The sequence below is a fragment of the Periophthalmus magnuspinnatus genome, chromosome 23, assembly GCF_009829125.3.
Source record: "Periophthalmus magnuspinnatus isolate fPerMag1 chromosome 23, fPerMag1.2.pri, whole genome shotgun sequence".
In the NCBI taxonomy this organism is placed as follows: Eukaryota; Metazoa; Chordata; class Actinopteri; order Gobiiformes; family Gobiidae; genus Periophthalmus; species Periophthalmus magnuspinnatus.
In genome coordinates this window covers 13,679,834-13,706,478 of record NC_047148.1, presented here as the reverse complement: position 1 = coordinate 13,706,478, position 26,645 = coordinate 13,679,834, and the positions used below count along the sequence as shown (strand labels likewise).

The window sequence follows — 26,645 nt, the reverse complement described above, 5'->3', positions numbered from 1 at the left end:
CAAAAGTAACGGACAACACAATTCAGAGAACACAGGTTAGGTTTTCCAGTAATACCCATTTATTTTTTATTATGATTGATTCAGTCTCAATTTAGCCTCAAAGAAAATTATACGCAAGAATTTCATTTTGACCATAAGCCAAACAAAAAAAGAAAATGAAACAAAAGTTATGAAACCAGTGCAGAAGCAAATATCTTGATCTTAATAAATAAATCTTTATCTAATATGCACAAAAACAAAATCAGATCATGGTGTATTGAGGCTGTATGCAGTAAGTGTTATTTCAATTCCACCCTTGAACATTCATTTCACTGTACACAGTAGTCAGTAATGCATTAACTTCATTTTGACTACAGAATTAAGATATTTCATAAATATTCTATTCAAATAGACATGTCTGTTTAAGTGCTTGATTATAACCACTGCTTGCGTGAATAGATTGATATAATAATGCAGGTCCAAGCTGTAATCTGACATACTATGTGTTACAGAGCATATGCAAAGGGACAGTAAAACTACTGTATTTATGGCTGAAGCACTATGCCTTAAACAGCACCAAGTAAGAGGAAAGAAATACAGCTTTTGTATGCATCATTTAAATTTAAGTCAAGAATAATGTTGCCCAGATAAATAGAAAATGTGTTTATACTGTATCTGCAGCAGGCAACATGGTGAAAAAAGATGTACTCATGTTTACAGGGAATGATAATACAGCATTTTAGCGCCTCCCGGTGGCCGCAGCAGTGCCACATCGACTGAAATTTCGGCTCATTTGGGGGAAGTGTACAGTTGGTGTTTTGGCAGTGGGCCCATAGAGACCAAGGTTTCTGGCAGCTGCAGATTTCCTTGGCTGCTTTACACAGGGAAAAGGCGAGAAGGCTGGCTGCTTAGGAGTGGAAACCGTAGCAAATGAGGGAGTGGAGGGAGAAGAGGACATGTCCGACTTGGATGATGAAGACGCAGAAAGTGAAGCAGGTGTAGAGGGGCAAGGGGTCCGGTAGAAGCTGGTGGATGCAGGGGTGGCCACAGAAGACAGACAACTGATTGAAGATGAGGATTTGAGGGAGGAGGTTAAGGCAGTGACAGGAGTAGTGAGAGGCACAGGGGAGGAGCATGAAGGGGGGTCTATTGGAGTAGAAGCTTGGGATGGGCTTCTGGGAGGAGAGACAGGAGGTGAAGATGGATAGGTCCTGTCAGAATCCGTGTTGATTCCTTGGCTTAAGTTCTCCTCTTGTGTTTCAGGGTGTGGATCGCTTTTATTTGCAGATTCATCTTTGAGGTCTAAAGTATGTAGCTGCACCACAATGTCCTCTACTTCTGCTACATCTACCTCATCCTCAACTTTCACAGAATCCCCATATGAAGATCCTGTGACTGACGGGTTTGGAGAAAGACAATCTGACCCATCTCTTTCAGTCTCGTTAACAACTCTCTCCTCCAACTCATTTTCCTTTGTAATTCCTCTACCATCTACTTCCTCTTCTTCCTCATCCTCCTTTTCTTCAGAGTCTTCAAAACCCAGTTGAGCGCGGGCCCTGGCTATATTCTTTCGGTGCATACGAACGTGGTCACGCCAGGGGGAGCTCCTGGTAGATCCAGTGGAAGCGAATGAGCTGCAGCGCTGCCTGGACGGAGATCCCTGGGAATAGGAGGTACCAGCTCGGGGCCCGGGCAGTGTGGAGGAGGGCCTTAAGGCTTTTGGTTTGCGACCCAACAGAAGGTGGTTGATGACAGTCGAATTGTTGAGTTGAGAGGTTGTAACGCGGGTAGCAGGACACTTATCTGAAAGATATGAACAAATCAGTATGTAAGGTTTGGTTAAACACCTAATAGGTTGGAGTCTTGAGTTAGAGAGAAGTAACACAAAAAAGTAATTAACACAATCAAACCAATTAAGAGAAAAACAGACATTAGTAGTGATTGTACATACTGACACTAAACACTGCATTAAGTTGTTAGAAAAGAGTAGTCAACAGGCAGTTAGGCAAAACACAAACAAGAGTGAACCCCAAGCATGCAGAATAAATCACACAAGATTGTTACATATTCATCGTTCAGTTTTAGCCAGAATTTCATATGCAGATTTCCTGTGTGAATAAAACCGAAGCACAGATTAAGATAGATCAAATGAACACCACTTTTATAGAAAATTGATTTTCTGTGCAATATTTTTATGCTCCCTTTTATTCACCAAGAAAAGGCAACACCAGATTCACTCAATCGTGATTTTAAACCCTGTACCATCAGTTTCATCGCTCTCTTTCTTGCGTTGATGATCCTGAAGAATCCCTGGACTTGTGGCCATTTCAGGTACACGTCCTAACAGTCAAGCATTATTGTGAAATGTCATAACTTAATGAAATGGATCTCAACCATCACTTCTAGTCAGAAATGTTTCAAATGAATAATAAGTATAAAATAGCAGTTGACAGACCTGTTCGGATGCAGAGTTGCATAGACTGTTGCTGCTGCCTCTTCTTAATTCGGGCGTATTGCTTTTTGAGGGCATAGATGTCAGTACTCATCCTTTCCATCATCATGCTGTTGATAGCTGCTTGATGCTCAGACCGGCTGTGTCCAGTCCCCCCAACTGCTCCTGGACTCAATTCTGCAATATTACCATGCTCAGCTCTTTGGTCTGGGGGAGAGAAGATATGAGAAAATATGTTTAATATCTTTACACAACAAGCATCAACTTTAAACTCTCCCAAAACAGCAATACAACGGTAATAGTCCATGTGCCATATTACTACTGGACTAATATGTATGATAAAATTACACCCAAAGGAAATTTTAAAAAGCAGTACTAAACTATACACTAGATTAGTGAGTCTGATACAGCATCTCCTGTATGATTGCAGAACTTACAGAGGATTTTAGTTCAAATTTGTCCGGGGTACAAAGATTAAACCAGGCATCAAGAATGGAAGTAGTAGTTTGGCCCACTTGGCTGCTTTTTCTGGCTGAAGCAAATCAAATCGAATGCATTTTGTCAACACACTAACCCTTGAGATGTTTCTGGTATCTCTGCAGCTCCGGAGCCAGCAGCCCACCCAGTGGCCCCAAACAACCAAGCGCTGTCACCATACTATCTTCATCATCCATGTCTGCATCATCATCACTTTCCCAGTTGCCTAGACCAACACTAACCAGCAAGAGACATATTAGATGTTAAATTATAATAATGATGAAAAAATATAAACTATTCACAAGGAGACTCTTTTGTTAGCCTTTGGACTAACCTTCCATTTGATTTAACTGAGGTAGGGAACGGTGTAATATTGTAGGTGTATTTCTCTCTTAACTCAGCCAGTTGTGGAAAGGGAAACACTGCCATGGAGTAAACTTCCTGAAAATGTATGAAATCATAAATGCATTGAATATTTTTACTTATGTTAATACAATGTCTTATAAGTTTATTCTCCTTACATGCATTAGATCTGCTGGGTCAATAAGGTTATGTTCTAACATCTCTTGAGTCAGACAACCCATTGTGCTGTAAAAGTCATCTGCAGTCTGACAATACTCTATCCTCCTGTACACATAACAACATCATCAGTACATAATTAGGTACAAATGAAATTACGTTTTGTGGTTCACTCACTCTCCTAGTCGTTCCCAGATAGCAAGTGCAACTCGAAACAGCACCTCTGAGCCTTCAAAGAAAACTGAATCCCAAATCTTTAGCACAGTGGGTGCTGGCAAACAGGTCGCAAACATGGTCAAGAACCATTGCATAGTGAAAACATTGGTAAGTGGGGGTTCATAGCTGCCTAGAAAAGTAATTACATAATTGTTGATTAAAAATCTTAGTTGAATGAAATATGAATATGAATATGAAAATCTATACCTCCAGCTTCTTTGTTGGCAGTTTTCTGTAGGTGGTGGAGGTGCTGGGATAGTCTTGGCAACTTCAAGCGCAATAAATCTCTGAACACTGCCATGTCCACTGAAGAAATAAGATTGATGAGGACACAGAAGGCTAACATATCATATTGTTATGCACATTTATTACCTGATAGTGCCTGCAGATTGTTGGCAAAATAACTTTCTGGCAAAACTTTATCAATTAGGTAGATCATCACCTTAAAAGACACAATAGATATATTATACATTTGATAATAACAAAAGAAAAAAAAAAGTTTAGTTTATTTATATAATATTGTAGTCAGAGGATTCATATCACCACAACTGTACCTTAAGAGCATCACTTTCACTGCCTTCTGTTACTTCTAGGATGAGAGCTGCCAGTACATTAAAGCCCTGGCAGTAGCCCACTTTTTTATTCCAGCGAGCATATGCCAACAGGACCCTCTTCAGCACCACCCTGTCCTGCTCACCCTCTTGTCCACAGTAAGAACTGCACCCAGTCCTGTGAAGATCCTGCCCAGGGAGGAAACAACATATTTCATGTACTTCAATAAAAAAGACCATTATAAGCATTTTTTTTAGGCATTAAAATCATGTATGAGAAAAAACAAACACATTCCAGTACTAAAATCAAAAGGATTAAAAAAAACGTATTAGACTTGGTGGTGCGTGTGTGTGTGTGTGTGTGTGTGGGCTGCTTGGTTCATGCTCCTCGAAGTTACCTTGACGATCTGAATGCCAAGTGAGTCATCATCTGGGTTACTGCGCTCATTGAAAGCAAAGCGAAGAGTCTTCTCCCAGTCAATGGATATGGAGTGGAGGTACTGGTCAGCTAATGTGAGCCAAACCTGCAAACATAAGAACAGTAATTATGATTTCATTAATCATTTTAATAACATTCTGACCTGACTGTTATTCAAGTTGAGAGACAAATGTCTTACCCTTTTCCTCCACTCTTTTGGTATTCCAGTGGGGAGCCTTGCCACTGATTTAAGGGCATCGTACCACTGAGGGGCAAAAAACATTTCAGAATAATATAAAATCTGCATGGAAAGCATATAGTTTTGTTTCATTAAGACTAGTGAATTTCATTCACCTGCTGAAACCCATTCTTCCCAATAGATGGTTCAATGGTGAACTTCAGTCTCGTGTCAACACCTGAAATTGGACATACAGAGATTTATGGTCAAAACAGACTCCTGTCTCAGTTCACATTAAATGATTACAAACCAAATTATTATTATGTTCATTTTCAAAATATAAATAAAAAACTATAAAAACTAAACACAAACAATAGTCTACCGGCAATTATATACAGACAATACAAACGTAATTTGTTTTTGTCACGACAACATAAACTAAATGATGGAGCCAAATGTAGTTAATGTAAATTATACCCGTAATAAAACATGAGGGCACACACCACAGCCTGGGTTTTCTTAGCATTAGGTGAGTATTTGGACAGAGTCTCCTGATCAGCTGGGACTCAATGTTAGAGTCGCTGTCCTTTTTTTCGTGGTGCTGAATCTAATCTTAATCATGGAAACTGTAAATCGCTCCGGCTTTGGCACACAAAACAGGCCTTAGGTTTTGCGTGCTTTTGAGCAAGAGCTCAACACTGTAAATCCAACCAAACGGAAATTAAAAGAAATAATAATCTGAAGTCAAGACGGCTTTAGCTCAAGGCTACAACTAGCCTCGCAGCGCTTTACGCGGTCTCACGGAGTCCGCACTTTATAAAGTAGATTACAGTCGATCACACGGATGAATCAGCCCCAGACTATAACCAAACAAGTCAAACTAAAACTAATACAAAACCTGTGCGGTCCTCTTCAGTCGTACTGTCGTGCGCCATTCTTCCGCGTTCAGCGCTTTTCACCTGCACCAAAGGATTAGCGCGAAAAACCCTCCCACTGCCCCGCAGGTCAGTGTAGATCTGTACCCACGGAAAACCCTCCCACTGTCCCGCAGGTCAGTGTAGATCTGTGCCCACGGAAAACCCTCCCACTGCCCCGCAGGTCAGTGTAGATCTGTGCCCACGGAAAACCCTCCCACTGTCCCGCAGGTCAGTGTAGATCTGTGCCCACGGAAAACCCTCCCACTGTCCCGCAGGTCAGTGTAGATCTGTGCCCATACACACAGGGCCAGTGAAAACATGCTCTTACTACAGAAAGCCAGTAACTTATGTCATCATGAAGTTTTGGAAAAATGAGATGTTAAGCATTACAGACTAAGTGACATTATGGTTCCATTCATCCAAACTAATCAACGTTGGTTAAACAAAGCTTAATAAGTCACGTAACGATTAACAACCCAGCAAATGATGCTGAGCTACAGGCCTGGGTTATGACACATTATGCGGCCGAATAATGCAGCATCACCTGGCTCCAAGGTGCAGAGCAGCCGTGGTGCACTCCGGGATATCCCGTTGCGTTTCTTGAGAACGCTGCTAATGATATTACCGACTCCTCCCGGACTGTGCTGCCGGCTCTTGACGCCCACCCTCGGCCTCCTGCCGGCTGTAGACAAACGCTCCTGCCTCATCGGGAATCTAGTTTAGTTGAGCTCGTACGATCACCTCATCCTTCTCGCGTCCTCAGTGCAGCCGTGTTTGGCCTGAAATCAGGAAGACGGTGTCCGTGTGCTCATGTTTCCTTCTTTCTCCCACACAGCACAATCGATCGACCGGGCCACGGTATTTGATTCTTTCCGGTTATTGTGTCATGGACACAAAAAACGGCAGCGCTTCCTCTTACTATACTAAATCAGACAGGTTCATCTTCTTGTCTTCATAGTTGACAGCAAATAATAGCAACAGCCAAAAACAGATGCCAAAAAATCTGTGAAGGCTGTCTGTGAAGGATGGTGCTGATGCTGCACACATCCCCGTCCTGGCGTCACTGGAGGCGGGGCCAGCGCGAGGGACGCAGGGGAAGGTTGGACAAAAATGAGGTAATGCTTCAGAGAGGATGGGTCTCTCTGACTTAACCTAGAACGCAGATACTTTTAGGGCTGTACATTAGTAAAGGCAGCCTACTCAATGTTTTGAAATGAGGTAGGACCAAACACTAGAATACAATAAAAACAACTTTTAAATCTTTACAAAAACAGACAATAAAATTAAAACCAAACAAAATACAACATACAGTTTCAATCTATGTTGCATTGGTGCGTGCATCCCATTACTAAAACAAAGAGCTCATATAAATGTATACTGTAGCCTACACATGACATTTCATTGACATTTATTTAACCAGGAAAGTCATCCTCAGATTTGGGAGTCCTGGCCCCAGAGGGGGAGCCTATATTGTACATGTTACACATGTGGTACAGGAAACAAACTGGAGCAACCAGAAAACACACACAGGACAACATGCAATAAATCAAAAAACACGGCAACCCAAAACCTCGACAATAGTCAATAAATTATCTTGTTTCCTGAAAATCATGTAATAGAGGTTTTGTAACCCTGCAGGACCCTCGTTAACTGAGGGTTAATCATCACTTTTTTTTGGCCTATTCTTCCAAATAAAAAAGTTCATTGAATCAGGTCTGGTGTTTGCTTGGGTCATTTTAGTAGATGGATTTTTCATTCTCTGAAACAAACATTAGAATTCATTGTGTGTTTGTGAACATCCTCACACCATGACCCCACTTTGGGATGGTGCCATTTTAGTAATGTACAGTGCCATTTGATCTACAAACATAGATACATTTTTGTCTTATTTGACCAGATAGAGTCTTTCAGTATTTGGCATTGTCATCAAAACAAAAGATATAGTTTATCAGGCAACTGTTATGAATTTTTTTGAAAAACAATTGTGTATGTACTATGTGATCAGTGTACATAATGGCCATGGCGGTTCAGTACGTTACTTATTGTTTTCTTTTAAAGGAGATATGAAAAATCAACTTTGTTGAGCCTTTAAGGGTGTTATAATTGTGTTCCCTCATCATTATTATTCAAGTCATTTTTTCCCGACTGATTTATGCACGTTTATGCATTATGTTGCATTCAAGGATTGGGTGGTCAGGAAATTTCTGTTTTGACCTATTCTCTGCACACGTCTCTCTCTACTTGCTTACTCTCTCTTGTGATTATTCAGAACATTCAGATTCTTGGTTATGCATGTAGGTTCAGAAATGTCACAAAGCTACTTTTCAACAATAAAAACATGTACATTAAATTCTGCTGCTTGTTATGGTAAAATACCACTCTGAAGAAATGGGGCCTCTCAGTTCTGCAGGGTGAAGTCAAGGAACCACTTTATAATTTTAAGCCATTTTAGATCAATACTGAGGTTTACAATGAGCCAAATGTATACATCGTTTTAATACAAAATACCTAAAAAAAAAAAAAAAGCATAGTATGTATTCTTTAAAAAACTGTTTTGTCTGCTCCTTCTTGGACTTTTGATTTGATTACTTTGTATGCGTGAAATACTTAGGTTGTCATCAATATCTGGGAAAGATTAAGAACTTCAGTACTATTTTAGAGACTGTATATTCCATTGTGCAAACACAAAACATCAAATAATTTTAAGATTCTTTACATGAACTCATGAGTGTAAGTATTTTCTTACGTCGCTTCTGAGACACAGCCTGAAGACATGCTGTGATGATGTCATAGTTTTTCTGCAGTTTGTGGCAAAGTCGGTCCCGCCTCTTCAACTGCCTGATCAGTTTGGCCGACTGCAGACTGGTGCGGTACTTCACCTCCTGAATCATAGACCGCAATTCTTCCAGGTCTGCAAGTAAGAATGAACATTATGTTTTGTTGGTAAGATTTGATTGGATTACATTGTCAAACAACACTAACACATGGATGTCATAACTACAGAAGGAGCATGTGGACCCAGTGGAGCTAAAAGGATCTCTCACTTTAAAACACATAAATGTTTCAGCGTGAAGGGCACTTTTCAGAGTGTGGTCCTAAACCCCCCCCCCCCAAAAAAAAACCCATTGGTATCCATGCACTAAATATAGTGTGTTAATACAGTATTATACAATATTTATATTGGAAAAATAATTAAAACATTAAAAACATACGCTTTTGTAATAATTACTTGTCATGTTATATTTTTAGATTTAAGGGGTGTTTAGGAGGTTTTAATATGGTCATCCAGTAGTTAAGCACAATTTTAACCCATAAAATATTTTTCCCAGTATGCCATCCATCCATCTTCTTCCGCTTATCTGGGGCCGGGTCATGGGGGCAGCAGTCTAAGCAGGGACTCCCAGACTTCCCTCACCCCAGACATGTCCCCTCCAGCTCCTCGGCTGGGACCCTAGGACCCCAGGCCAGCTGAGAGACATAGTCCCTCCAGGGTGTACTGGGTCTTCCTCGGGGCTTCCTCCCAGTGGGACATGTGCAGAACACCTCCCTAGGGAGGCATCCAGGAGGTATCCTGAACAGACGCTTGAGCCACCTCAGCTGGCTCTTCTCGAGCAGTGGCTCTACTCCGAACTCCTCCTGTATGACCGAGCTCCTCACCTTATATCTAAGGGAGAGCCCAGCCACCCTGCGGAGGAAACCCATTTCGGCTGCTTCTATCCGCGATCTTGTCTTTTCAGTCATTACCCAAAGCTCATGACCATAGGTGAGGGTAGGAATGTAGATTGACCGGTAAATCGAACGGATCCCGTCCACCCCCCGGAGCCTTGCCACCTAGAAGCTTTTTCCCCCGTATGTATTTTCTATATTTAAATTGTGTGTAGTTGCATGGTATGACTTGAGACTTGACTTGAGAAAACAAATGGGCTTAATACTTGTCTTCTTTGTTTATCATTTTACACACCAGGAACTTGTGAAACTATGCCACTGGCCCTGATCTGTCTGTCACTATGCTTTGTTTAACCTAACCAAGCCTCGCATGAGGACAAACACACCACAGTCTGCAGTGTTTGCAGTGGGACTCAAAGGCACAGACACACCAACAGTAACTGCACTATAAAGCATGTCACTGAAGGCCCCCAGGAAACTGAGTAGCCAACCACAAATTAAATTTGAAGTATATTGAGCCAGTTATATAATAATCAGATATATAATATGACTAGCCAACATATTAATAATAATATGTGGACTAGTCATGACTCATGCCATCAGTGCACGACTCCCTCACCTTTTTGGGCCAAGTAGTTCCTCTGGTGTCTCCTGGTATGTTTCTCCTGGAGCTCCTGAAGGAGGTTGGACGCGGGGTTGCTGCGGCACATGAACGCCTCGGACCCGGATGCCTCCGTGGAGCTGTCCCAGCTGTCCTGTCTCCTACTGCCTCCACTGTACGTGTCATACAACTCCACCAGCAGGCAGTCCACTATGGACGCCCGCGAAGCGCCGCTTATCTCGGGTCCCTCACAGTCACTGCCGCTGGTCGCAGGGCGGGCATTGCCTGACGCTGGTCCCGGTAGGGCTTGCTGCTGCTCTTGTATCGCTGCTGTGTCACTGGGAAATTTGGTGGGACCTGTCCAATGCTGAAAATCTGCAAAGACATCCCAAGACGCGCACGGAGAGTTTACAAACCCACTTTCTTCAAAACACAAGCCGCTGTCGTCACATATGTCAACTTCCAAAAGTTCCGTCTCATTTAATTTTCCCTTTGACGCCATTCTTCCGAATATAAACTACATTTTAACCTGTCATTGATCCTCTAAATCGCCTACTTTAAATCAATATGACAAATGGCAAAACTTTTTTAGTGTTGGAAATAGGATAGAGTTCCTGGAGCACTCCATTAGCCTCTCATAGGTGGGGACAGTCTCCACCGCTTCTGTTTCTTCCCTGTGAAGGTTTGGGAGCTCGTGTCCTGCCCCCTGTGGCTATGAATAATGGGACAGGCCAAAACTTCTCACTCCTGCCACAGGTGCGTAAGTGCGTCTGGTAAATAAACTAATCCAAGATCGTTGCATCGAGCCACATAAATAATCAACTAGAACCTATTGTGTTTAATTCATTTAATGAGAAAAGTAAAACAATAAAGCAATACAATTACAATACAAATAAAAACACACACAATAAATAAGGGTTTTGTTGTTTGTCTTTTCAATATTTTTTTCTTTTATAAATGTGTACTTGTGGATAACAAAAACATTCTACATTACTAGAAAAACATTGAGGTCCTGAAGCTTCAGCGTTTGTTTAAATGTGATTTCGGCTTCCGTAGCCGAAAAGCACATGACCAGTGAAAAGGAAGTGGGAGCAAACACAGGAGAGCTTTCAGATTACGCCAGAAAGAACAGCATATAACATGTTATACGCTTCTGGGTGAGAGAGGAGGCTGGACCGCCTCGACATTTCGTGATTTATTTAGTGAAATGGCCCCTCTACGCGGTGGATTACTGCGCCTAGTCAACTGTCTGCTGATCTGCGTCACTTTTAGCAGCTTCAGCTGCAGCAGGGAGTCTACTAAATCCTACCACAGACCAAACATTGTTTTAATTCTTACAGATGACCTGGACATCTCCAACGGAGGACTGGTAAATATTATAGAAAAACTGGGGTTTGAGTTTGTGCCAAATGATTGCTATATTTGTGAAAGAACTGACTTCACATTCCTGAAACATAAACATATAATTTAGGCATGACATTGCTTTTGCATGTTCATTGGTCAGCCTGCTCCGATAGCATGTGGTAATCCCCTCGATAAACAGCTAACACCTTTTACATCATAAACATAATTATGCTTTTTTATTTCAGACCCCATTAATTAAGACAAAAAAGCTCATTGGAGATGCTGGGATTTCATTCACAAATGCTGTAAGTATTTTACATGTTTTTTTCTTTGCTAGAGATGAAGTTGTGCCACTTTATGTCTACATGTTCCATTTCTCTTTCTTATTTCTACTCTCCCTCTGTTTACTGACAGTTTGTTGCAAGCCCGCTGTGCTGCCCAAGTCGTGCAAGTATTCTCACGGGTAAATATCCACACAACCACCATGTAATCAACAACACGTTAGAAGGCAACTGCAGCAGCATAGCATGGCAGAAGACTGAAGAGGGTCACACATTCCCGGCATTACTCAAGACTTTTGCTGGCTATCAGACCTTCTTTGCAGGGAAATATCTCAACCAGGTGAATCTTATTTAATTTTCAATTAGTCAATCAGTTCATGTAGAAAGAAGAACTAGTAAACAGTCTATATATGTATAGATTAAACTCAAAAATTGAACAAGTAAGCGACTAAATGCCTAAAGCTAAAAGCCTAGCTAATTTTCATTTATGTTGGATTTGTTTTTTTACAATGTGGGTGCATTGTTTGTTTTCTTCAGTATGGACATTCAGAGGCAGGAGGGGTGGAACACGTGCCCCCTGGTTGGAACTATTGGGTCGGACTGGTATGAGCTCTGATTTTTATCTGAGTCTATTTAAACCATTGATGAGCCTTTTTCACATTTCTCATGACACACTTAATTTCAGGAAAAGAACTCAAAATACTATAACTACACTCTGTCTGTAAATGGAAAAGCTCAAAAACATGGATCTGACTATAACAAAGACTATCTGACAGATGTATTGGTGAGTCATTTGTAAAACATATTTTATGATTACCACATGCATTCATTGTTACTTAATTTATTCTTCTTTATTAGGCCAACCAGTCTCTAGACTTTTTACAGTATAAATCAAACTACCTGCCGTTCTTTATGATGGTATCAGTGCCTGCTCCTCATTCTCCTTGGACTGCAGCCCCTCAGTATCAGGACAAATTCAACACAACCAAAGCACCCAGAGGTCCAAATTTCAACATTCACGGAAAGGTAGTATGAAATGCATAATAGATTAATTTTCAAATGGCACTGGTGTTTCGTGGATGGCTTCAACATAATTTTCCCCAATTTATTTATACAGGACAAGCACTGGTTAATTAGACAAGCAAAAACTCCTATGAGCAACTCCTCAATCCAGTTTTTGGATGATGCTTTCAGGAGACGGTCAGTTGTAGTTCATGTACATTTAAAGTTGCACTATGTAACTTTTTAAGTGTCGAGTATGCCACCTGCTTGTTTACATAGAGATTGCTTTACCTAAAATGTTTCAGTGTTGCATTAAACTTGTCTATCTCCAAGACAAATGAGAGACACTACTGGGCCAAGTTACAGGTCAGATTTATGTTCATAGTAAGACTGGAGAGCAATAAAAACACCCATTATACAAGATAGTCGAATGCTGCACTGTAAAACATTCCAGGCAAAGCAGTGCCATTTCCACCACAAAGGTTATGTGGTGCACCTTTTAATAAGCTCCTTATTTTGGCTTTAGATGGACCACACTCCTGTCAGTGGATGACCTAGTGGAAAAAATAGTAAAACAATTGGAAGTCAGAGGTGAACTGGATAACACCTATGTCTTCTTTACATCAGACAATGGTTATCACACAGGTGTGAAATTACATTTACTGCACAAGTCTGATGAAATAAAAAATAACTGATGTTAAAATTTTAACTCCCCCAGGTCAATTCTCCCTTCCTTTGGATAAGAGACAGCTTTACGACTTCGACATCAGAGTTCCACTTATGGTCAGAGGCCCAAATATCAAGCCAAACCAGACCAGTCAGGTAGACCATAAGTATTACCGTGTGTTGAAGATGCAATATGCAATTTACTGATCTAATTACCCTTTTTCCATGTATTTAAAAATCTCAGATGCTGGTGGCTAATGTTGACCTTGGTCCAACCATGCTGGACATTGCTGGTTACAATGTAAGCAAGACGCAGATGGACGGCATGTCCTTCCTTCCTATAATGGTAAGGGCCTATAGAAAAAATACAAGTAGACTTTTGCTTTCTGCCCCTCTTAGAATTTGTCATCTTTGTAAATGTGTCCATCAGGAGGGTTTGATGAACAGCAGCAGTTGGAGAACAGACATCTTGGTGGAATATGAAGGAGAAGGAAGCAATGTGTCCGATCCTGCCTGCCCTTTGCTGGGTCCAGGAGTCTCGGTATGGAACAACATTGAACTAAAGTACAATAATTACTTGGCTAAGAACAGAAGAATATTATTTCTTTTACATTTGTAGGAGTGTTTCCCAGATTGTGTATGTGAAGACTCTTACAACAACACCTATGCTTGTGTACGCACCGTAGCCCCATCTGCCAACCTGCAATACTGCGAGTTTGATGATAATGAGGTATGCATCTTACTGTGTTTTGAAAGTAGCAGTTAAACCTAGTAATGATAATGGCTGAGGGGACAAACTGACATGTCAACACTTCACCACTCTTGCCATTGTATAAATGTGTGATTGTGTCTTAGTTGCAGACTACGGATTTCTCTTATCACTTATGACTGATTTTGGCTTTCTTTTAGGTGTTTGTTGAAGTCTATAACATGACAGCAGATCCTTTCCAGTTGACAAACGTTGCAAGGAGTATTGAACAAGAAGTTCTGGAAAAGATGAACCGCCGGCTGATGATACTGCAGTCCTGTTCAGGACAGTCATGTCGGACGCCTGGTGTTTATGATCCAAGGTTTGTTTTCTACATTTTACTGAATATTCAGTTCTTGTGGATGTATGTTGACGTTCCTTTTTACCCCCTAGGTATAAATTTGATCCCAGGCAGATGTTTCTTAACCATAGTTGGCAGCATAGTAGGCTGAGACAAAAAATGAAGTAAGTGTGGTTTAAAAAAAAAGAGGGGATCACAGAGGAGGTTTTGACTGCTTTACTAATCTCTTCCTTGCTGTTATTGCCTTGTTTTGCCCTGAGACCATGTTCCAAAATACTGGATGTAAAAGGGATTGTGAGACCCATATCTGAAGAAGGAAAACTCAAAAGAAAATGCACTGTATTTTGTTTTATTTGTGCATTGTACTAAACCATGAAATTTTATTCCACACCTAAATATTTTATACCTTTTTTATTTTTAATAAGTCAAGTGCAAGACATTTTTGATATTTATTGTCACTTACTTGATCACAGGGTGCCTATGGTTGCTAATTTTCTTATGGTCATTAAATTATTTATTATTACATTATTAACATTTAAAATGCAGTACTGCAATATACAACTAAAACATTTATGATTTATTTTAAGCTGTAACTTAAAAAAAAAAAAGTCCATTCTTTTCTGGCTGCCTGGGCCATTTGTAATTGAAACTCTCCCCAGCTGGGGGTGCTCCTCGGCTGGGGGCGCCCATCCCCCCACAACTGTTCCACGCCAAGACGGCCCCAAGCGAACCGTGCCCAGTGGAAATGAGGCTTATGTGGATCTCTTTAGCTTGTATTTTGTAGATTTTATTGGATCCACAGTTATGTTGCTGTGGCAAAGCTTCTTATTATCTGAAGCAGAGATAAAAAAAAATATCTTGAGGGGAAAAAAATAAATATTGTCACTGCATTTCTTTTCAACATTTGTAAGCTTGTGTTTAATGTACACTTTATTTGACTATATTTTAAACATAATTTGTGCAGACTAACAATTTAGCCACATTATTTTTGTGTCTTAGACTGCAATATAACAATTGAAAGATTGTAAATATTTATCTTGAAGGTGATCAGAAAGGAAGATTTGCAGTACTGCTTGTAAATCAAGTGTGGCTGTGACAGCTGATTGCAATTTGTCAATGCATCTCTGTTGTGTATGTTACAAATGAACTGACTGAACATTTCAAACACTGTTATTTCTTTGCTGTGATGTTTAAATTTTCTCAGATTTCAAAACTCGAGTACAGTCTCCATCTTAAAGTTAAGACTGGTCACTTTTCATTTTACTGAAGCACTTTCTGTCAGAACCACTTTGTTGTTTTGACATTCCAGTTTTATTGTTTGGATGTAAAGTTATTTTGGCTTGTGTTTTTTGTCCTAATAAAGTTATTGTAAATGACAATGTATCAGTTTACATTCTATTTCAAAATCATCAGCCCTATTATGAGGGAGTTGGGGCCCATTGTTGCCAAGCTATACCCTTAGCCCTTCAAGAATAAAATAAGCTTTCAAATGTAATACTTCTCATTGCTATAAATTATTTATACCAAATAGTAAAATGTCAGTTTATTTATACAAATAGTGCTTCCATTAGTTAAAATGAAAAAATGTTTGCAGTAAAATAGCTGAAATTAAAATTAACTTACAAAACTCGATATGATGGTCAATGTTCCCCCATAGTCTCATAGTCATAAACAGCAACCACAAGGCTTAAATCAAGGCAATAAAACAAGGTTTCAATAAAACCCTCCTGGACGACCTTATAACACCGTCTTAGCCCTTTGTAGAAACAGTATGAGCTCTGCCCCATCCACGAGGACATCTGGTATTCTGTCTAATTAGGGACATTCCAGAGACTGAAAAGTGGGTAATCTCAAGTGTACTTTAGTCCTTTTACCTTTAGTCTATTTTGTATTAGTCTGTGTAGCTTTAGTCCTATGTTTGGCATCTATCAGCTATGCTCCCATGTCAGCAGCACAGGCAGAAAGGGTAGCTCAGTGTTCCCCAGGTACGTTCTGCCCCTGTGCTGAAAAACTTCACTGATGGCCCACGTCAGTCTGCCCTCGGGATCATGATGACTTCCCAAAAGGTTCCCGTCCATTCCCAGCTCCAGGACAAGAGCGTACCGGGGCAACAGAATATTATACCAGGTCAAAGGAACGACCTACACACAAGCAAAAATGTCTTGGGTTGGATTATATTGAAATGTTCAGAGTAATAAACCATCTTTTTTTTTAAAGGTGCAAGATGCAACTTCTGGAGAAGGGTACACCATCTGCTTGTCTCCATGGACATGATGTTGCTTTACTTGTATGCTCCACATGATGGCATTAAACATATCTTGCAAAAACAGTAGTAGAATCAACAGAGATTATTTTTTCATACTATTTTTAAGAAAATACAAAGAACGATCTCTACTCTAATAAATTATATCATTTTTTGAAAAATCTAAATATACTTAACCCTTTAAATGCCAGTTTGAAAACTTGGATTTCACATGTAGTGTAAAAATAGCTATAATGGGTTATATTTTTATATGTCTTAAGAAGCTTCAACTTTGTCTAAACTTTGAAGTTTGTGGCATTTTTAATTTTTGTGTAGCATCAGATAAGAAAAAGTCACACTTAGGACCTTAAGGACATATATGAAAAAAAGTGTGAAAAATATTAATCTGTGATGATTTTATAGTGTTTTTTTAAGTGGACATTTATCTCCTTAGAGTCCTAAGTGTGACTTTTTTATCTAAATCTTCCAAAGCAGTAGCAAAAAAAGTCAACAAGAATTAGGACTTTCCACAAAATGTTGTCTTTTTAGCAGTAACTGGATTGAAACAGTGGTCTAAGTTTGAAAAAAGGGCAAAATGGACAAAAATGTCCATAGGGACATGTCTTTCTGTGGAACAAATATGCCAAGCAAAACAATCTGTTATGAGACAAGCAGGTGGCAGACCCTCTACCAGAAAAGTTGCAGAGCATCTTTAAGTTCACTGGCACCACAGAGAAGAACTACGAACATGACTCACTTTAGCCAGGAAGCGCTTGATGGTCGGGTATGGAGCAATCAGGTCCAGGAAGGGAGGCATGAACTTCCTGAAGCGAGGAGTTGTTATGCCAACAAGGAATGTCCCATGGTCGCTAAGGCGGATATTGTCGGGGTAACCAATCATGTTATCCATGACTACCTCCTTGGTACCAGCCTTGTCTCCTTTCAGCCAATATCTGAAGAGTAGAAAACAAAATGGTGGGTTTAAGGCCAACAGGGATGTACATTCCAGGAGAGGCTTGACTTTAAATTATAATATAATAAGATATTTAGCGATTTATATATAAAAAAAAAAAATCATCATAAATAGGGTAAAATTATATGGATTATTTTTCATCAATTTTTTCTTTTTTTTCTCCTTTTTTTGGGAGTGTGTTATTTTGTGTGCATCTGCTTATACCTCATAATACGTCCAATGCTGGTCTCTGCAAACAGCAGGAAGTCCTCCTCTGGAGACAGGGCAATCCCATTGGGCATGAAGAGAAGGTCAAGCAGGACACGCACCTGTCTCGTTTGAGGATCATAGGAGAGTAGACGACCAAGGTTGTTCAGTTCAATCACCTAGCAACAACAAAATTTAATTATCTATCAAGTTATGATTTGTAAAACATCACGTGTGTCTTACTTCTAGTTTGACATGTCTGCGGCCCCAGCGACTTGACGAATCAGTAAAATAGATAATACCAGTTTTAGAAGAAATTTCTAGGCCATTTAAAAAAGCAAAGGGAACTCCATTTGCACCTGTAAGTTTTTGAGAGAAAATATAATGTAAAATGATTAATCATCACAAAAAAGTGACATACATTAAAAATATGAAGCACTTCTAACCTTGGGAGTTAGACAAGAGCTGAGTCTTCTCTCCACTCTGAGTGTTCACACTAAACAGCCCTAAATACGAGTCTGCAACAATCAGCTCGCCATCACCATTCAAGCGAATACCATGGGGACGGCCACACAGAGGTTCAAACTCTGGAGAACTGCCTGCAAAAAACAAGAAAAACATAATGTTATCTTGGGGTTATGTTAAAAATCAAGAGTTTAATTAAGTCCTAACCCCAGACAACCTCACGGTCGCCAATCATGCAAGAGGCTTCTTCAATTGTAATAGTTCCCTTATTGGTGCTGTCAGAAGTGAAGAAGCTAGTTGGATGAGTGATGAAGCTTATTCACTCTAAAAAGACAGAATTCAACCGTCTTTTGTACAGAGAAGACAACTTACGTTTTGACAGTTTATGTGTAAATTGAATCCAGTAAACCAGTATTTAAGGATCTACCATAGAATTCCCTTCCAACTGGAGAAAAACACATACCACATTCTTCTAGATTTTGTCCCATGTGCGTGATAAGGGTCAGGCTGTCATCAGGACCGATCCTCCACAGCTTCCCATCTACAGTGCCAGTATACACATTACCTAAAACCCACACATGCAAAAGTATACTTTACATGTGGCTCTCTCAAACATTATCTTTTATAAATAAACAATGAAAATTCGCGTATAACTCTTGTTTGCACCTTGTTCATCAGCTGCGAAGGATTCTGGTCCATGGAGTTTCCCTGTGAATAACCTGTACCCATTCTGCAGACGGGTGTTCACCGCCAGGGGGCCCTCGAGAGCAGGAGGAGGGCCTTTCAATCTGAACATAAAACAGTTCTTCTCACGTGTCTAACACAGATACAATGTCAAACGATATCACTATATTATCATGAATTTTGTTTGTACATACATATGTGGTTTGGGGTCTATTGGAGATGGTAACAGATAAATAGCCAAAGCCACTGCCAGGACAGCCACTAATATGGTTATCTTGCAAAACCTACAAAAAAAAGCAAGATTATAGCCTATTGTTGCTATTACACATATAAACTTGTTTTTTTTTTAGTGGTAAGCCTTTAAGTTTAACAAAACGCAGGTGGTGATGTAAAGCGATAGAGTTACTGTCTTAGAATAAGTTTGACAAGCAGAAAATATCAATATCAATATCAATACTGAAATGTATGATCCATCCTATAGATTGAAAACTATTCTGAGCCAGTTTACATTAAAATAATGACTTTGCCTTCAGACTTTAAAGGAAAAGTTTTAAACAAAGCTTACATTGTGTGTAGATACTTGCTTGAGTTCTGTTCGTCCAGCCAGACGGACGAGAGCGAGGAGATAATTCAGATAAACTACAAGAGATCAAAGGGACTGTGATAAATCATACACTTCCGGTTATGACAGACAAAATAAAAGCCTTCTTAGATGACGCAGTTTATTATTTAATTTATTTGATGTTTGGCGTGAATAAAAAGCTGCCAGTGTCATTATAGAAGTTAGCTGTTTAATAATCTTTGTATTGTTTTACGACTTGTTCTTGTTTCTTAGCTATAAAACAAACACCCACAAATGATTTTTTATATTGAAATTATATCCGGTCTGTTTTCAATGGACGATCAGCAGCTTTATTGTAACGAGAGTCTGAAGTGTGAAGCGGCAGAGGGAGGAGGAGGCGCCCACTTCTTGGCACTGAAGATACTTAAGTGGGGGTCATCCAGAGGTCAGAGGGGTGGGCCTGTGTTCCCTAACAAAAGGTTAATAGAGGGAGTTATGCAGAAGTATTCACTTTAAACACAGCTGCACAGGGAGAAATGGGACACAAATATGGGCTACAATAACATTTTAATTACATGACAAAAATAAAAGAAGATAGAAGATAAAATAAACGTTATGGCTGTAAAGTAATGTTCATGTTAAAATGGTCCTGGTGCACCATATATTTTTTCACGAAGGAGATCCACCACTATGGCTTTTAACTTGTCTGTGTTTCATTAATTCTCCATTGTCTCCATGGGGATAAACAAGCTCAATACTATGGAATATCTCCATAGAGACTAGCCAGTGACAGACCTTCCATCAAAAAGGTTACATATAATTGAATGTTATTTATAAAACCCAACAAAAATGTATGAATCGATATCATCTTTATTAGAAATATTTTATTCCATTTATGAAAAGGCCCCACTGCATTTGATGACATGAACAATGAACATGTGATAATGTATTCAAGGCACTAACTTGTTTTCTGCCTAGTCAATATTTATGCTCTAAGAAAAAAAAAAAAAGGCTTGCATACAATATCTAAAACATAACATCTCAAGATTCAAAGTCTAAAGCCTTAGTCACAAGTGTACGCTTCAGTCATCCATGACAGAAGAAGATGACAGATTCGAACAAGGAGAAAATATTAGTCTAAAATTTCAGTCACAATGTAGAGTTTGTTGTTTAGTCTTTCTTTACTTGTCTTTAGCCAAATTTAGCTACTCATTTCGTACAACAGCGTTTGGATTGGGGTAAAGCTTAATATAGTTTTAGTGCTTAATCTTGCACAACATTTGGTATCTTTTCTATTTAGTGTTATAGAAAAGATACCGACATTAAAATACAGACATTAAAATACAGACATTAAAATAAACTAACTTGAAGTTCAGATGACAAGAGCTGCCATTCGACACTTATCAGACGAGTAATGCAAGCCACAAGCATGACAGAGACACAAGTGGACACAGGCAGAAGATTTCACAGTCTACAAAATGAATCTAAATAATAAACAAAATAAACATGGAAATAATGAGTAAAATCTTCAACATGTGAGAAATACAGCTCACTCTTACAAAAACTGAGTGGAGCTCAATAAAACTTGTTAAAGACGCCATAGCATGTTGCCCTGTAAAACTAATAATGAAGACAGCAACAAAAAAATGTGAAAATCAAAAAGAAATCATCTGTCTTCCCTGAATTTAAAGTTAAAGTGCCCCAAACATTCTTTGGATAAAACTTTCTTATATGATTCATTTATTATCTTAAATTGCTTTTAAATATAACTTTAACAACATGGCTTCAAGATACTATATAAATGTCTCCATGCAACTCCCATATTGCGCAAGATAAGAACCCAGTGTTAAGCATAAAATAACTGAGGGTTAAAAGTAACCCATTTAAATAAACTCTATACATCCCTATATTGGGACTCTAATATTTTTGCTCCAGGCAACATCACAAAATATCTTTGGTTATTGAGTACAGCATTAACAATTAAAATAACTCTATATAATCCAATGTGGCTTTGACACAGAAATAAGAATAGTACCTGGCTTCTCCACTAGATGGTAATGTTACCCAACAGTCTTCAATGAAACGAACTGCACAGAACAGTCAGTTTCACTTGATTGATTTGAAACAGTTTGCTGTCATTTTTGATGATTGTTACAAAAAGTTGATTGCCAACACACCAAAAAATCTATACAGCGTATATATTTCTGCAAATAGTACACCAACAAGCAAACCTAAATTTAACATATCCACTGCTTTCACTTTTTCTACCTTCTCATCAACCTTTGCCACAAATATTTTATGTCCCGTATAATATATTCACTTTGATCAACAAAGAACTAAAGAAAGTTGGTTTGAACAGAAGACAGCTGGCCAATGCTCACAAACAAGCCCTCAAAGACTTTATTTTGCCTACACAATTATTAGAGGAACACAATTCACCCCTAGTTAGTACAGTGATAGTAAAAGACACATTTAACTTGTAGCTTAAGGAGAATCTGTACATTGTCCTCAAAGCTCACAGTACTGCTGCCTCCTGTTTTCAGTTCTCACGACATTTCAAAACATCTTCTTTCAAACTTCCTCAATCCATTCTATGAACTCTAAAGAGCTTTGTCGACTTCCAGAAACCACCAGAATCTAAAACTTCCTACTCTCACCACGGCGGGTCAAGGGTCAGGAATTCAAACCTTTGCCCATTGTGCTTTAAACTGCACTACAACACAAATTTACAGCAAATTTACATTATCATTTCTCATCCACATTTGAACACCTTCAACAAAACTTGCTTAAACATTTCTACTGTTATCTCCAGACTTTCAGATACACAGTCACTTTAACTTCACTACTATTTAAATATATAACTGTCATATATATCTTGATATGGGGTGTACAACCTATAAGTACTCTCTTGGCAAACATTAAGGCACTTACTAAAAGCAAAAGTAAATGCTGCCTGACACTCATTAACCTGTTGAAATCAAACATTGTATTTGTAGTAAAATTGGATAAACTATTCATTCTGTGTCACCTACCACATTGTTGGTAAAGTAAATAAGACTTTTCATGAAAAAAACATAAAACTGTCACCCATATAAATTAAGAAAAAAGACAAAAAATATGTACAGACCAATTTTAAATAAAATAGACTCAACAAATGGCCTTGAGTATTTCACATGCTTCAGAGAAATGAAGAGGAACACAAATATGAGTGCCAGTATACCAGAATGACTGGACTAACAGGGCTACGCCTCAAGGCATATGGCACATCAATCCTGGATCTTTGGTCTGGTTGCGCTGTGACGTATTTGATGCTGTAGCTTTGAGACAGTGGAGTTCAACTCTTCACTTGTCCTTCACTTTGATTCATTTCTTGAAAAAGAAAATAAAAAACATCTTGTCAATATGACAAGTCCCATTTGCTTGTGTGTAACAGGAAGCTTCCTTCCTAATGTCCTCTTGTTCAGTCCTCTATGAAAGCGTTCGGACATGCTGCAGCGCCTCCTGCAGTCTCTGTCTGTAAATATTGTAGCGGCGTATGACAGCCTCCTTCTGTTCCTCCTCCTCCTTATCCAGAATCCGTAGGAAGTTACGCAGTTCAGGAATAGAAAATGCATCCCACTGTAACAAAGAAAAAAATATGCAATATGAACCAACTGACCTAACTTTAAAAAACATAACTAATTAATATAAATTATGCACATGTCATTATGTAGAAGGCAACATGATAAGCCAAGTTTGGCCAGATGAACAAAATGTACAGTAGATGCATAAAACAAATGTTTAAAGTGTTACCATGACTTCTCCTGTTTGCTGTTCTCTAAGCACAAAGCTGAGGGTGTCCAGGTTAGGTCCTGCCACCAAACGCAGAAACAGGGGTTTCTCCATGTCCCCTAGTTTACACACGTACACTGCAAAACACACATTTATAATAAACCTTCAGTTCTGTGATGACAAGGACATTTTCTGCGCAGTGTTTATATGAACACAATGAAAACTGCACTGCAAGGCTAGATATCTCACATGTATGCAAGGTCACTGGATACTAAATAAAAATCTGCAGTACTTTGGTCTAGACATCATGCTAGAATATGTTTAGATTAAAATTCAGGACAATTGGTATTCTGTTTGCTGTTAAACAAAATTTGCACATGTGCTGTGCATGTGCTGTGCAAGTTTGTGGAGCCAGTCCCTAACATATGCCTGGTTATTTCTTTCAAAAATAGTAAATCTCAGACAGTTAGACCCCTGCCCACTATTTGACATCATCAAATACTAGAACGTGTATAGTACCCAGATAATCTGAATTAACTGCTCTCATTTTTTCAGCACTAAGACAGACATCCGTCTTAGTGCAGTTTATTAAGACTCAAATCTACAGACTTAAGGTCAAAGACAGTTTATCCAGTGCTGTATATAACACTATGTAGTAAATCCAATAGGCTACTGTCTGTTTCAAATAAAAGTAGTAACATCTGTTGTCTAGACTGCATTTTATTAGCGAATTTTACTGTAGTGTCTGTAATGCAAAAGCCCATCCAGGGTCTTATGAGACAGTAGTCTCAAATAAATCTATAAGTTTGTAAAACATCAAATAAGAAGTAAAGCACTCTGAGATTTCTCTGAAATGTAAAGTGCAATACAAATAAAATGTATTATTATTATTATTAAAGGGGTTACAGAAATATATCAAATGCGAAGAGTAGAATTTGTAAATAACGGCCTATAAATTCTTTTCCAAACTTGGAGGTGCTAAGTAGGGTTAAAAGATAACATTTGATACTCTACAAGTCTGCAGCAGCTGTTGGTTTACAGAAAGCTAGTGCAAGTTTATTTATACTTGGTGTATGAGGGTGTGTGTTGCTTATGAATGGCTAGTGGTGGGGAGAGCCCTGAGACACCCAGTAATTAGCAACAGTAGAGTTCAAAAATACACTGGATTACACACGGGTCATCACCAGGAGGTCAGCACCAAAGCATTTGACACGGGGCCTGGTATGAGCGGCATGGGCCCATCTTTTTCCCTGTTTACAGCATGTAATAGACCCATTGTGAGTGACTGGGGCAGTTACCTTGCTCCTCTCTGCGGTAGCGCTTGTATAGTGCGTATTTGGCTGGGTTGTCTGCCACCGTGAACTTGTTTAGTAGAGCCACAATGACCTGTGGAAACACAATATATTCAGACAGAAATAGAGCATCTGTAGGCTGTTTACCAAGAATGGATATATTACTTTTGTATATACAGCAGTATGTTTTTTCAATATTGAGCTAAAAAAAAGGTCCAATGACATTTTTTCCCCTCTTCTTTATTGTGGCATGCCTGGAGTGTCCAGGAGTTAAACCTGCAAACCTTTTGCTATGAGGTGAGTGCTAGCCACTCAGCCACCATTGTTCATAATGTTCAAGTTGAATATGTTTCCATTATGTTTTTTAGTCATTATGGAAGGCACTTACTAAACTAAACCCAGTTGTAGATAAACCTAAAAAGACTGATCTAGATACTTAAATTTGACAACCATAATGCAGCCCATTGCAATTTATTTAGGATTTCTTGAGTCTAACCCCTTAAGTTTTGCTCGGTCTCAGTATATGGACAAGCAATGTGTTATACGTTATTATAAGTTAGTAGATGGCCAATAAAGTGATTAGAGAGTGTTGATGTGTGAGAGCTCACCTCTTTGACAGTGTTAATGGAGCTGACATGTAGTGTGTTGATAGCTCCTCGGGGCAGATAGAACGCTTCTCCCTCTGGCCCCCTCTGACCCCCCCGAACTGTCACGGGCCTCCGCAGATCCATCTGGACTTTAATAAAACCTGTGTACACATCAGTGCGGCCCTGGGATAGACCAAGTAGGAAAAACATTAGGTCATGTTAATAATGCGTACTGGCTGCATACAATGTGGATTTAGTTAAAGGGGGTATTGGCAAAAATTACTTTTTTTAAATTATAATACAGATTTTTACTATACAGAATCTGATATTTTTGCAGTCCATGATAAGAGCATCTAATGTTCTTTTAAACAATTTGCACTGTGTAACCTTTCTGGTGGAGGGCACACTACCTGCTGTCTCCATGGAGAGGTTAAAGCTTTACCTGTTACACTGTATGGCATTAAACTAATCTATCTCCATGGAGACAAGCAGGCCCAACAGATCAGATCTGTGGGGAGGTGACCCAGCAAATGCAAGATAGATGAGTTTAGTGCCATGCTATGAAACATTCCAGAGCAAGCACTTACATCTCCATGGAGACAAACATGGAGATGCTTGTCAACATAGGGGGTCATCCTCTCTCCAGAACGATGTTATTTCTCCAGATATAAGTGTAGGGAGTCTTTTTTGCAGTTTTTTTTTTGACAGATCTCTTATTATAGACCATATAGTAGTCAATATTGTTTGTATATTGAATTGTATGTAGATGACAGATTGCACACCTCTACAGTGTAAATGAAAAAGCTGTCAAAAATCCTCTAGCTCCCTCACGTGATTAGTCCTGCAAGTTTGTGATCTTGTGTGTGCCATATGATCTGTGAGCCCAGTTTACCCAATAAGCCCAGTGCAGAGCAGATGGTTCAGACAAGAGGAGCGTCCTAATCTTAATACTCCATATGGGGCTATGATAGAGGGTCATAAACCAGTACAGGTTATACCAGTGAGTCACCTGATGTTGTAGTGGGTCTGGTTCAGTTTATGTTAAAGGAGCACTATCTACTGTCTGTACCCTATTTCATAAAAGTTACAAAGTCTGAAACTTGAGGACTGTAATGGGCCTACACCAGGTTCAATGCAAGACCCAAGCAAAAGTATAATGTAGGACTTAAACATTAATGGTGCACAATAAATCTTTTCTGGTAGAGAGTCTTCCATCTTCTTGTCTCCATGAAGATGTTAATGTTTTGTCTGGAATGTTCCACAATATGGCATTAAACTTATCTAGCTCTTATTCAGTTACACGTTTACTTTCAATTGCTCAAAAATACCTTGAAAAACATGGCCCTGGTTTAGTGCATGGCCATTTCAGTGCTGTTTCAGACTTGCTTTAGGTTGTACTTTTTATTACTTTGAAAGCTCCACCCTGCTGTTTGTTCTCAAACTGTATCTGTATGTTGTAAAATAACTTCTGCTAAAACGGCAGGTCTTGCTTAACCCTGTCAGATGTTAATATTATCACATGCAGCTCTCACACTGCCAGGGTAAACACATGGGCAGAGAACAATGG

General features: G+C 39.3%; 4 protein-coding genes across 8 annotated transcripts in view; 1 reads left to right on the top strand and 3 right to left on the bottom strand.

The window, feature by feature from the left end:
- Window positions 1-38: 38 nt before the first annotated feature.
- Window positions 39-10,718, bottom strand: tbc1d30 (TBC1 domain family, member 30). Of its 5 annotated transcripts, XM_055232007.1 has the most exons (16): window positions 9,993-10,718; window positions 8,454-8,618; window positions 4,967-5,028; window positions 4,812-4,877; window positions 4,593-4,718; window positions 4,198-4,383; window positions 4,016-4,085; window positions 3,851-3,949; window positions 3,605-3,773; window positions 3,430-3,535; window positions 3,243-3,349; window positions 3,006-3,145; window positions 2,435-2,638; window positions 2,242-2,319; window positions 1,695-1,782; window positions 265-1,652 (listed from the first exon to the last, which is right to left on the bottom strand). In XM_055232007.1, the coding sequence occupies exons 1-16, from the start codon at window positions 10,474-10,476 to the stop codon at window positions 719-721; spliced, it is 3,084 nt and encodes a 1,027-aa protein (XP_055087982.1). In that variant the 5' UTR covers window positions 10,477-10,718; the 3' UTR covers window positions 265-718. The 5 variants fall into 5 exon arrangements, with proteins under 5 accessions (XP_033845470.1, XP_033845473.1, XP_055087982.1 ...); XM_033989579.2 differs by having other exon boundaries at window positions 39-1,782; XM_033989580.2 differs by lacking the exon at window positions 2,242-2,319 and having other exon boundaries at window positions 265-1,782.
- A 315-nt stretch (window positions 10,719-11,033) lies between these two features.
- On the top strand, window positions 11,034-15,695 carry gnsa (glucosamine (N-acetyl)-6-sulfatase a). The gene is made up of 14 exons (XM_033989849.2): window positions 11,034-11,343; window positions 11,564-11,623; window positions 11,733-11,939; window positions 12,137-12,202; window positions 12,285-12,383; window positions 12,458-12,625; window positions 12,717-12,799; window positions 13,128-13,246; window positions 13,320-13,423; window positions 13,512-13,613; window positions 13,698-13,808; window positions 13,887-13,997; window positions 14,177-14,337; window positions 14,409-15,695. The coding sequence occupies exons 1-14, from the start codon at window positions 11,182-11,184 to the stop codon at window positions 14,482-14,484; spliced, it is 1,629 nt and encodes a 542-aa protein (XP_033845740.1). The 5' UTR covers window positions 11,034-11,181; the 3' UTR covers window positions 14,485-15,695.
- zgc:194209 (uncharacterized protein LOC570908 homolog) lies at window positions 15,686-19,483 on the bottom strand. The gene is made up of 9 exons (XM_055232011.1): window positions 19,432-19,483; window positions 19,061-19,150; window positions 18,849-18,970; window positions 18,646-18,747; window positions 18,164-18,316; window positions 17,961-18,076; window positions 17,736-17,896; window positions 17,316-17,511; window positions 15,686-16,457 (listed from the first exon to the last, which is right to left on the bottom strand). Coding segments are annotated over exons 1-9 (1,155 nt in total). The 5' UTR covers window positions 19,434-19,483; the 3' UTR covers window positions 15,686-16,244.
- A 1,402-nt stretch (window positions 19,484-20,885) lies between these two features.
- Window positions 20,886-26,645, bottom strand: part of rassf3 (Ras association domain family member 3) — a 31,304-nt gene continuing 25,544 nt past the window's right edge. Inside the window, exons 4-7 of the mRNA XM_055232010.1 lie at window positions 25,100-25,261; window positions 24,498-24,585; window positions 23,221-23,336; window positions 20,886-23,046 (exon numbers count right to left, since the gene is read on the bottom strand). Coding sequence (XP_055087985.1) covers window positions 22,897-23,046; window positions 23,221-23,336; window positions 24,498-24,585; window positions 25,100-25,261 — 516 coding nt within the window. The 3' untranslated portion in view covers window positions 20,886-22,896. The remainder of the gene's footprint in view (window positions 23,047-23,220; window positions 23,337-24,497; window positions 24,586-25,099; window positions 25,262-26,645) is intronic.

Excerpts from the sequence above, each read along its gene's own strand:
- gnsa (XM_033989849.2), top strand. The coding sequence starts at position 11,182 with ATGGCCCCTCTACGCGGTGGATTACTGCGCCTAGTCAACTGTCTGCTG. Across the intron at positions 12,800-13,127 it reads GATGATGCTTTCAGGAGACG|ATGGACCACACTCCTGTCAG; the intron begins GTCAGTTGTAGT and ends TTTTGGCTTTAG. Across the intron at positions 13,809-13,886 it reads TGCTGGGTCCAGGAGTCTCG|GAGTGTTTCCCAGATTGTGT; the intron begins GTATGGAACAAC and ends TTACATTTGTAG.
- tbc1d30 (XM_033989579.2), bottom strand. The coding sequence starts at position 10,476 with ATGGCGTCAAAGGGAAAATTAAATGAGACGGAACTTTTGGAAGTTGAC. Across the intron at positions 4,878-4,966 it reads GGAAGAATGGGTTTCAGCAG|TGGTACGATGCCCTTAAATC; the intron begins GTGAATGAAATT and ends TTTGCCCCTCAG. Across the intron at positions 2,639-3,005 it reads ATACCAGAAACATCTCAAGG|ACCAAAGAGCTGAGCATGGT; the intron begins GTTAGTGTGTTG and ends TCTCTCCCCCAG.
- zgc:194209 (XM_055232011.1), bottom strand. Across the intron at positions 18,971-19,060 it reads ATAGACCCCAAACCACATAT|ATTGAAAGGCCCTCCTCCTG; the intron begins GTATGTACAAAC and ends TTTTATGTTCAG. Across the intron at positions 18,748-18,848 it reads CTTCGCAGCTGATGAACAAG|GTAATGTGTATACTGGCACT; the intron begins GTGCAAACAAGA and ends TGTGGGTTTTAG.